General features: G+C 34.0%; 1 protein-coding gene across 1 annotated transcript in view; it reads right to left on the reverse strand.

Moving 5' to 3' along the window:
* bicc2 (bicaudal C homolog 2) overlaps window positions 1-12,415 on the reverse strand; it is a gene marked incomplete at both ends in the record, with an annotated part of 39,648 nt that overhangs the window by 18,552 nt on the left and 8,681 nt on the right. Inside the window, 11 exons of the mRNA XM_079839583.1 lie at window positions 735-774; window positions 900-990; window positions 1,123-1,292; window positions 2,490-2,646; window positions 2,744-2,958; window positions 4,694-4,825; window positions 6,475-6,726; window positions 9,170-9,364; window positions 10,205-10,258; window positions 10,352-10,513; window positions 10,590-10,669. Of these exons, the coding sequence (XP_079695709.1) occupies window positions 735-774; window positions 900-990; window positions 1,123-1,292; window positions 2,490-2,646; window positions 2,744-2,958; window positions 4,694-4,825; window positions 6,475-6,726; window positions 9,170-9,364; window positions 10,205-10,258; window positions 10,352-10,513; window positions 10,590-10,669 (1,548 nt within the window). The remainder of the gene's footprint in view (window positions 1-734; window positions 775-899; window positions 991-1,122; window positions 1,293-2,489; window positions 2,647-2,743; window positions 2,959-4,693; window positions 4,826-6,474; window positions 6,727-9,169; window positions 9,365-10,204; window positions 10,259-10,351; window positions 10,514-10,589; window positions 10,670-12,415) is intronic.

Raw genomic sequence — 12,415 nt, forward strand, 5'->3', positions numbered from 1 at the left:
AGAACGTTAATCTCGCGATAAAAAAATTGACGCCGTTAAAATAGGTTTGCGTTAACGCCGTTAATAACGCGTTTAACTGACAGCACTAATATATATATATATATATATATATATATATATATATATATATGTATATATATATATATATATATATAATTTTTATTTTATTTTATAATATCAGCCCAAAAGCAGCCTAACATATACACGGATGATGTATACATATTAATATGAATTTTGAATAACATGATATTATATTAAAATAATATTTGAATTCAATATATATGTATTTTAAATGACTTAAATTGTAAACATATATTATTGTAATTCATATATTATTCAAAATCTAAAGTTTTTTTGTATTATGACATTATTTTATTATAATTTAACATTCCCAAAATAGGCTTAATTTTTCTATTAGAAAATATATTATATTTTATACATTTTGACTGTGTGTGTGTGTGTGGGGGGGGGGGGGGGGGGGTTATGACATGTACAAACAGTACTTACTGAATGGCTCTATAATAATTTTAATTTTAAAATAATAATAATAATGAAACAACAAAAATATGACTAGTAGTAATAATGATGAAATAATATAATATAATTTATAATATTACATAACTATAATATAATTAATAGAGTATAGTATAATATAATATAATTTATAACATAACATAATATAATTAAAATCTTTTGGATATAATGTTTCAAGTCCAGAATAAAAACAAACAAACCTTGAGTTGCCAGAAGCTTCTTCTTCTCGTATTCATGATCCTGTTAAACAAACAGTAAACAAAGATTGTTTTAGACAAATGATTGAAAACCTGAATGAAAACCTCCCTTTCTGATGAGCAGGTGCAGTTTTATTTACTTTTTAAAAATGTGAAAGTGATGAATACCTCATTAGGAGGTTCGACGGAGGGGAATATTCTCAGACTACAGCGTCTGTCTCTGTTCAAATAAACACCATCCACCTCCACTCTCACAGACCTGAAACACACACACACCTTTATTATACAGGGTTGTATATATTTATATCTAACATATTCAAGACCGTAATCTAGAGCATCTTCTGACGGTCTGCCTGTCCAGGTGTCTCAGCATAAGGACGGAGAGTTTTACCTCTCAGACGTGAGCGGCTGGTTTGGCTCCCTGGAGGCCTCCGATTGGCTGCCTCTCCTTGATGAGACAGTTGGCTTGGCAACGCCCTCTCTAACCTCTGTCACCTCTGCATGTGACGTGATGTAGGCCTCCATCTCTGCTTGTGTCTGCTGATCGTCATTCTCTGGAATCTGATCCAATGACATTAATACAAGCTTTTGGTTTTGTTTATTCATAAACATGTTTACTGTTTATGAATTTTGTTTATGTTAAACATGTTTACTGTCATTTACTTTCACTTTCATTATATCAATAAACACTCATTTTAATTGAAGAAGTATAAGTAGCATTAATCACGCATTCATTTGATCAATCAATATGATCTTTGGTCCGCTATATGCATGAAGCACCTGTATTCACCTGACCTGTGACTTTTAACAAATGTTGTGAAATAAACAACTACTGTAGAGCGCGCTGTTTGAGATACTGTATCCCACAATGCAATGCTTTCTGTCCATTTCCATTTGACAAATTAACTGGAAATGTTATCAACCATGATTTATACCATCCATCTTTTATAACATTATTAACTCATTATTTGATTGGACTGCATTTAAAAATGGAAAATACTCTTATTTATGGCACCTTTTGAGACCATTTTTTTGTATTGTGACATACATTTTTATAGTAGTTAAGTACATTTTCGTGATCATAACTCACCTGGAAATTTGAGTTTTATAGATTTTTTGGTAATTCCCATTATTCATAATAGTAATTCCCATTAGATTCTCATTAACGTAGTACAATTTTATATGAATGAGCATAGAAATTAAAAGCAGCATAACAAAAACACCTATGATGTATAAATACAAATTCAAATAATATTTTTGTAAATGGAATATATTATTTTGAATAATAAATATTTGAAATTAATTAAATATTATATTATACAAATATTACATACTTATATTACTAATCATTAATATAATATTTGTGTATAGTTATATATATATATATATATATATATATATATATATATATATATATATATATATATATATATATATATATATATATATATATATATATATATATATATATATATATATAATGTATTAATTTATATAACTTAAATTATAATTATTATATATATATTTTTTTTTTAAATGTTAAATTATCATTTTTTTACAATGAAAAAAAAAAACTTAAAATAGACTTATTTTCTTTGGGCAAAAAAGATTATATTTTGTATATTAAATCAATTGTTTTATTATTATGGGGTGAAATATGACCAACACATGTTCTAAAAAGATTACGTGATGGATTTACAGTATGTAGTACATTAGTAAGTCCATTCTAAACATAATCAAGATTCTGATCATTGAAACCTTCTCTAATTTAGACTCCATTCCTTTGAGTCCTATCCTTCCATCTTCTGAGGAAACAGCCAATCCGGGGGGGGGTGTGGGGCGGGGCTTCCCAGAGAGAGAGCCAATCACAGCATCTGGAGAGGGCACAGCACCAAAAGAATGACAGGAATAAAAACTGTTTATTTAAGCACAACAAACAAGCATCAGTGAAATGAAAGAGGATGAACACTCATGAAGCACTGACACATGCACACACATACACACACACACACACACCTGTCTCAGTGAGGCACAGTTGTTGCATTAACACATTGAGCCAGTAGCCTGTGATTCCATTCTTGGCCACCAGAGGGTCCACAGGGGCCTTGGAGACCTCAGACAAATTCTTGGTCGTCACGGATACCTCACTGGAGTCCAGTCCGAGCAGCAGACGCCTGGCCTCATATAGGTTACCGATGTTCCTCTCCAAACCTTTCACAACCACTGACTGGACACAGACACTTTAAACAGTTATACATATATTGATGAGAAAAAAACAAATCCAGTCAAAATGTTGTTGTTTCAACACTGGCAAAATGTTTTAATATTTAATGCTAATTGTTGTTAAAAGGTTAACACAATTGTTAAATCAGTGCTGACATTTTAAATCAGTGCTGACATTTTAAGATGATCTGTAAAAATAAAAATTAAAACAATATATGAATATAATTTTTTAGAAAGTATATTATATTAATAAAATGCTATAATTGAATATTGGTGTATATAGTTTCAAATATTTTATATGATTTAAATTCTAATTATTATATAATTTCAATTATTATTTTATTTTGTTAAATTATCATAAAAAATACACACTGCAAAAACTGTCCTAAAATATGCTTAATTTTCTATGAGCAAAACATATATTATTATACAGTATATATTAAATAAATATAAAAAAAAAATTTGATTATGGGCTGAACTATGAACAATACATGTTCTGGACAGGTGCTGTGAGATATGTACAGAGTGCAAAAAAATTATTACAGCAAAAAAAATTCAAAAGGAAATTCAACCTTGATCCACGACATTAATTCACAGCTGGTCAGTAACACTAACTAAAGGGACAGTTCACCCAAAAATGATGAAACTTCTGTCATAATTTACACACCCTCAAGTTGTTCCAAACCTGTATGAATTTCTTTCTTCTGCTGAATACAAAATCAGATATTTTGAAGAATATGAGTAGCCAAACAGTTGATGGGCTCCACTGACTTCCATAGTATGGGAAAAAAATATTATGGAAGTCAATGGAGCCCATCAACTGTCCGGTAACCGGCATTCTTCAAAATATCTTCTTTTGTGTTCAGCAGAAGAAAGAAATTCGTACAGGTTTGGAACAACTTGAGGGTGAGTAAATTATGACAGAATTGTCATCATTTTTGGGTGAACTGTCCCTTTAACTTTAACTTTAACTCAGCATACTATCCACACTTTAACCATACTCTTAAACATTGTGTTTAATGCATCTTCAATCATAGGATAGTCCATTGAAAACAGTATGCCAGCTGTGCCTGAATGCTATATTGGGCCCTATTTTAACGATCTGAGTGCATGATCTGAGACGCATGGCACAGTGATAGGGCCCAGTATTTCTGGGGGATTTTTAAGGTATGGATGGCTTTTGGTCCGAATCCACTTTTGCGAGTTTATTGACGGAAAAAACGGTTAGCGTGCCAGGTGCATGATCCAAAAAGGTTGTACCTAGTCTCTTAATGAGTCATGGGTGTGTTTTGGGTGTAACATGCAATAAACCAATCAGAGTCTCATCTCCCATTCCCTTTAAAAGCCAGTTGCGCTCGCACCATGGCGGATTCGCTATTTACATGGCACATAAAGACTGAACGCTCCTCCAGATATGAAATCTTTTATTTTTTATATTTAAAAATGTTTGTGCGCTGCTGTGCGTCAATGTGTGTGCTTAATAAGCAGAGTGTCCGCATGTTGTGCACCCGTCTACAGGCGAATATTACTAACACACCCTTTAAATAACACAAAAATACTGCACTATTGACTTTAGACCAGGATTTTGTTGGTCAATGGCGCAGTCGTTTTCAGTTCCTCAAAATAGCACCGACCCTAAAGTATGTACCTGTAATTTAATCTGTAGTAGAAGTACATGAATTTCACATTTCTATGCATCCCTTTTTGTGACAAGTGCATTGTGGGTGCTGTGTTTATACCTTCGCTGTCTGTTTGACCTTCGGTTTGACGCTGATAAAAACACCCAGGTTCTGCATCATCTGAGCGAGTTTCCGAGGGTCAGAATCTCCCTCGTCCTTCAAATCAAACATCAGACAGACAGGCAGACAGTCCTGCATGAGAACAGACACGGTCAGACGCGAGCAGGACGGCCCGAGGAGACAAACACATTGACAGAACCTTATAAATATGTTATTGTTTATTTGATCTATTATGTTGCTATTCCTGTCAGAACTGCATCTATTTTCACATTAAATAACACTTTCTCTGATATTTCCTAATACAATGACATTTTTAACTGTGACATACAAGTTATTTGAGGTCACGATGATATAAACATGTTCACAGTTGCGTATATGCCGATGTTGCAGTGGTGTGAGTTTGTTTGGTCTACTGTTTGTTTGAAAAATAATAAAATTGATGAATGTGAAAGCAGCACTTTAATTATATTGACAGACTGATGCAGTGTTATTTAAGTATCGTTATATACTATTGTAATATTTATTAATATTTTAATTTTAGTAATTTTGTTGTTGTGTGTGTTTTTTATGTCTATTTTGATTTTATTATTTTTTAATAAAGTTTAGCTTTCGTCCTTTTAGAACAACAACAACGTAAACTAAACAAGATAGAAATGTTCAGTTAAAGTGTATAATGTTTTTAATAGTTTTATTTTAAGTTTTAGTAATAGCAACACTGGACTGAAACTTTTTCAGAAAACAAAACTTTTTGGGGGGGAGGGGGGAGGGGGGAAGTATATTTATCTCTCCAGGGTTATTATAATTAACTAAAATATTGAAAAAGCGCTTCATCATTTAAATACATTTAATAAAATTAATTTAAAATATTTTAAAAAAGCTACTTATTTTATTTCAGTTAATTTCCAAGGCGACATTTCTTATTGTGATTTAGTTTAAATTAAAGTATTAAAATTACTAAAACGGAAATAAAAAAATTATGAAAACTATATATAGACATATATATTACATTTATGTATACAACAATTTAAAATGACAAAAACAGCAAAATTACTAAAACTTTAATTAAACTTAAAATACTCAAATATTTCCACTATTTCAAAATATTAATAAAAACAATAATAGTATATTAAAGATACAGTATAATGATAACACTATCTCACTGTCTCAAAATACACACCCTTACAAAAATAAGTACACTTCCTTTTATGGACTATATTTAAGTAAAGTTCAAGTATATTTTTAAGTACACTTTATGTAGTAAGTATACTAATATCAGTGTACTAGAAGTATACTTGTAAGTGTACTATTTCAATACTACTTGGGACTAAATTGATCCACTTTTTAGTGTAAAAAAGTATACTTTTAAGTTTACTTTAAGTGTAACACATTTTTCCAGTTTCATTTGTACTGCGACTATACTACAAATAGGTATACTGATAGTTTACTAGTGAAATACTTGTAGCACATTTTTTAGTTTATTAAAGTGCACTTTGAAGTACACTCCTAGTAAACTACTAGTTTAGTAGTTTATACAGCAAGGACACTTGTAAGTTTTCTTTAAGTGAACATAACATCATACTTATAGTTTATTATACATTATTTTTGCACTTTAAGTATACTACTATGTTCCTATTTAGGTACGAATTTGTATACTTGAAATATCTTTAACTGTACTTTAAGTAGATTTGAAGTACAGGTAAATTCATTTGTACACAGAACACTAATAGCACACTTCATTTTCGTTTTTGTAAAGGGCAAGGCACACACACACAGGTTTATACCATCAGTTGCTGTCGAGCGAGACACACTCCGTCGGCTGTGCCCTGGATGAGGAGCGAGGGTGTGTGTTGCGGAGCGCTGAGGTCGGGCAGGATGATCTGTGTGTGTGTCTGATGCATCACGGTGAGGAAGTTCGCTCCGTTTTGACCCAACAGGAACAAGTGTTGCTGTGAGGTGACGTCCAGCTGTGTGCTCACCATCACTCCCGTCAACCCCGAGCCCAGAAGCAGCTCCATGAGGACGACGGTCGCCTTCTGCAGATGTCAAAGGTCAAGGAATAATTACACCGCCCTGCGACATATTTGCTGAATGAAATCCAATCCTGACAACCATTTGTAAGGTGAAGAAGTCTTGCACTTCCATGGCCACAGGTGTATAAAATCAAGCACTAGGCATGCAGATGCTTCTACTAACATCTGTGAAAGAATGGGTCGCTCTCAGGAGCTCAGTGAACTCAAGCGTGGTGCTGTGATAGGTTGCCACCTGTGCAATAAGTCCATTCGTGAAATGTCCTCACTACTAAATAATCCACGCTCAACTGTTAGTTGTTTTATAACAAAGTGGAAGCAATTGGGAACAACAGCAACTCAGCCACGAAAAATCACAAAGCGGGGTCAGCGCATGCTGAGGGTCACAGTGCACAGAAGTTGCCAACTTTCTGCCGAGTCAATAGATACAGACCTCCAAACTTCATGTGGCCTTCAGATTAGCTCAAGAACAGTGCGTAGAGAGCTTTGTGGAATGGGTTTCCATGGCCGAGCAGCTCATCCAAACCTTACATCACCAAGTGCAATGCAAAGCGTGGGATGCAGTGGGGTAAAGCACGCCGCCACTGGACTCTAGAGCAGTGGAGACGTGTTCTCTGGAGTGACCAATCACGCTTGTCTGTCTGGCCAGACCCTCTCGTCCAACATCAGTGCCTGACCGCACAAATGCGCTTTTCTATGTAAAGGCAGGCATCCCAAGACTTTTGGCAATATAGTGTATATATACGGAGCCCCTCTAGGGTCATGGTAATGAAAAAAATATGAGATGTCCCTTTAGTGGCTTCGAACATATACAGTAGTAAGAAAAAGTATGTGAACCGCTTGCAGAATCTGTGAAAATGTGAATAATTTTAACTAAATAAGAGGGATCATACAAAATGCATTCTTTTTTATTTAGTACTGTCCTGAATAAGATATTTTACATACAAAATTTTTACATATAGTCCAGAAGACAAGAAAATAGCTGAATTTATTAAAATGACCCTGTTTAAAAGTTTATGAACCATTGATTCTTACTACTGCGTGTCGTTCCCTGGATGATCCACGGCTGTTTTTTTGTTTTGTGATGGTTATTCAAGAGTCCCTTGTTTGTCCTGAGCAGTTAAACTGCCCAACGTTCTTCAGAAAAATCCTCCATGTCCTGCAAATTCTTAAGTTTTCCAGCATCTTTTGCATATTTGAACCCTCTCCAGCAATGCATTAAAAGCCGGGGGGTGAAAACCTATTGAATTTGAAGATCAATGTCAATTGTACTTAATTTGTCTTCCGGGAAACATGCAAGTATCTTCTGTTGCTTCTGAAGTTCAGTACTAAATGAAAAAAGATATTTAAACAAAATAAGAAACCTTTGGACATGTTCAAATGTTTTCATCCGCGGCTCTTAATGCATCATGTTTCCTTCTGGAGCATCAGTGAATGTTTGAACCTGTTTTAATAGTTGTGTTTGCGTTCCTCAATCGTCCTCAGTGTGAAAAGATGGATCTCAAAATCATACAGTCACTGCTAGAGAGGGTCCAAATATGCAAAAGATGCTGGAAAACGGAAGAATTTTCTGGACCTTTTTTTTGGAGGATTTTTCCAAAGAACGTTGGGAAGTTTAACTGCTCAGGACAAACAAGGGACTCAAGAACAACCATCACAAAATAAAAAAACAGTTGTGGATTGAAAGATTCTGGAACCTACAGCCGCTTCAATATAATTATATATATATATATATATATATATATATATATATATATATATATATATATATATATATATATATATATATATATATATATATATATATATATATATATATATATATATATATATATATATATATATATATATATATATATATATATATATATATATATATATATATAATTATATTGAATATATATTGAATAATTATATATATATATATATATATATATATATATATATATATATATATTTCAATATATTTCAATATATTTATATTGAAGCGGCTGTAGGTTCCAGAATCCAGAATCTTTCAGGATCATCCAGGGAATGACACACAGTATTAAGAATCAAGGGTTCATAAACTTTCGAATGGGTCATTTTAATAAATTTAGCAATTTTTTTGTCTCGTGGACTATATGTAAAAAAAAATGTTATGTAAAATATCTTATTCAGGACAGTGCTAAATAAAAAATAACACATTTTGTATGATCTCTCTTATGTTGTTAAAATTATTCACATTTTCATAGATTCTGCAAGTGGTTCACATATTTTTTCTTGCAACTGTACATATATGATATGAAGAATCTTCATTCTTATTTTGTTAATAAAATGTACATGATTGAAAATTTTTACTGATATTTTTAACTCAAATTGGGTAATATAAAGCCTTTTTTGCAAATCTGCTGAATTGTTTTCAAGATGCAGAGTTGTGTTATTGATGTTGCATGTGGCGTCATATCACCTTCACGGCAGCAGTGTTTCCCTGCACTCCTCTCACGCTGCAGGTGCTGCAGTAGAGTTTGGGCTGCGTCCTGAAGCTCACACTCACTCCAAACGCCTGAGCCACGTGCTGGATCACCGGCGACCCTGTATCTGCCACCACACCCCCCACAAGTGTGACAGGGAGGTCAAAGGTCAGCACCAGGGGCTGCAGGTCCTGCAGGTTACAAACTTACGCAAATCACAACAGATTCACTTGCACACACAACCGTAAAAACACATATTTGAATCTAATTATAGCACTGAATTTAAAGTCATGTATTTGAATATAATGAATATTTATTAGAATGACAGACTTGTTAATTCTCTTTATTCTAAATGGTGATTCTCTCTAGATTTTCATTACTGTAGTACATTATTTTTAAATCAGCATAAAAATGAAAAGGCAGGATAACAAATACTACACTGAACATATGAATGTGCAATATTATATACATATATTAATATTATAATCTGGTTCATTTTTATATCATATGAAAATGTAATATTATATAAATATATTGACATTACAATCTGAGTTATTAAACAAATACTTGAAATAAAAAATTTAAAAAATATATTTTATTTCCACTAGATACCAACATTTCTTATTTTCGTTTAATTTAAGTTATCCTAAATATACTAAGTAAGAATTTAGTATTAAAATAACTAAAAACAAAAATTATTAAAAATAAGACCTAAAAAAAAAAAAATTCTAACTCTAAAATTAACAAAAACTATAATAGTGTATCAATGATACAAAAAACCGCTGATTATAATTTAACATTTTTATATATATATGATTTATTTAATAATTATTACATTAATTAAATATAAAGATGTGTTATATTATCATAAAGACAATGTTACAATGCAAGTAACAGTTAATGGTTTTAAAATAGGCCTTTCTTTAAAAAAATATATTATGGGCTGAAATATGAAGCATAAAAACATGAAAATTTTATAAAAAGTCACATTTGAATATAACGAATATTTATTAAAATGACGCCACACTGACCCGGATCCGTCTCCGCGCAGACTCCACCCCCTGAACCGGCCCGGCAATTGACACCTGCAGGCATGTAAAAAAAAAAGTAATTAGTATGTTTCGATCAGTATATGCGACAATGATGAGAAGAAATTCTGTGGTTTCATATCCGAGTACCTGGTTGCTCTTTTCTCCTGTGCCGTTGTTACGGTTGGAATCAGGGAAGTGAATGTGACAGGAAGTGTCCTCCATGACCTTCTTGATGTTCCCGCCCCCTTTACCGATCACATGAGAGTGCTCCGTGTGTGTGACGTCCATCTTCAGCGTGACTTTATTCACCTGTCCACAGGTGGGTTGGGGTGAGATCTCCACAGGACAGATAAACACACTGCTTTAGAGGTAGGTAAATTCTCACCTTAGTCTCAAGAAGCTCCAGAATCATCCGTTTGGCCTCCAGGACGTTCGCTCTTTTCCCCTCCACTTTAACATGAGGATCTAGACAGAAACACACAAATCATCACAATGCATGTTCCTTCTATAACGCCACATGCTTCTGAGCCAAACTAACTATTCAGTGGGATGGAGATGCATTGTGTTTTTAGCCTGACGTTGTCATACTCAGATTCTAGTCAGAATATGAGTCTGATACTGCTCCATGGGCTGTGATTATGGGGTGTTCCAACCGAACTAGGAAAGAAAATGCCTCTGCACTCAATTGGATAGACCTACAATCAATCAGAGCAACGGAGTAAGTGACGTGTTGAGCGGCGCATAGTTGTCAACAGAACTCAACTGCACGCACGCTGGAAGAAGTAGAAGAAGAAGATGAGTGTAAACGATCTTTGCCGGTGTTGTAAAATAATTTAAGGATACACAGAGTACTTACCAACACAATCATCATTTTTGAGAGAAATAGTAAAGGTGAATGCATATACGAACAAGTTCTCCATTTAGTAAACTAATTCAAACCAAGCGCTTTTTGGTGACGTAGATGATTACGTTACTGTTGCTCATCTGTCCATGATCGTATAAAGCCCGCCCTGACAATTTTATTGGTCCAAACAGCTCTGATTCAAGCATAGTTGCTCCACAACGGATCAAGTCTAGACCGAACTTCCCAACCTCAAATGTTTTTGATTGGATCATAAAAAAGTCTTTGATTTCTGTCAGCAGTAAATAAAAATAATTTAACAAGTTACGAAAAATTATGAAAACAACATTTATTTGTCCTTTCATCTTATTGTGCATGTGAAAAATTCTTCATGCCTTAAAATAGTGAATGTAACTCTACACCCTTGCTTCATTTAGGTTACACAGATCCAAGAATAATGCAAATGATCCCTGCCTCCACTCACTCACACCAACTCATAGACCCACTCAGACAACTTTAAGGGTGCGTTCACACTTGTAGTTCGGTTCGTTTGGTCCGGACCAAAAAACAAAAACAAAACATGTAGTCCTGGTCCGCCTAGTGTTCACACTGGCATTTTTAACAGCGAACCTAAAGTTACCGAACCAAAGCATAGGGATACAACCTGATTGGTCGGCTTTTATGAGGTATATTTCGCGACGGAGGCGAACATTCAAAACAATGATGTGTGCTGGATTAAACGCGATCATTTTATGCGTGTACATATGGTTTTATTTTTACCAGCTGAGAACTCACAAAGAGCTCATAAAATGTTCAAAACATTCAAAACAGCAGCAGGATTTCCTCCATTGTATGCAGAAATGAAGATCTGCATATTGATGAGGCACTTTACCTCCTCGTTGCTCTACGTTTGCCCTCCACTCATTTTGGATACACTGATCTTTCCGCGTAAAAATCAGCTGGTTTGGAGGTTTTTGGTTCGTTTACACGTCTTTTTTCCGTGTTGCGTTCATATATCAATCGAACCCCACCAGAGTTTGTTTGGAAGCGGACCGAGACCCATCTTTTTAGCGGTCTCGTTCCGCTTGTTTGGTGCGCACCAGGGTTCGGATGGCAGCGTTCACATATGTTCAAATGAACCGCACTAACAGAGCAATCGCACCAGGGTTCGTTTTAATCGAACCAAATATGACAAGTGTGAACGCACCCTTACTCAAGTTACTGTAGTAAACGCTGTACAAAGGTATTGCTCTCTACAGCATCGGACACATAAAGGTAATTAATATGATAAGCCTTTTGCTTGACTATACTATCAAACAGCTGATAATGTGATGCTAATGTTACTCAAACCATGTTCCCGTTTGCCGTCT

The sequence above is a fragment of the Gobio gobio genome (assembly GCF_949357685.1).
Source record: "Gobio gobio genome assembly, chromosome: 16".
Taxonomy (NCBI): Eukaryota; Metazoa; Chordata; class Actinopteri; order Cypriniformes; family Gobionidae; genus Gobio; species Gobio gobio.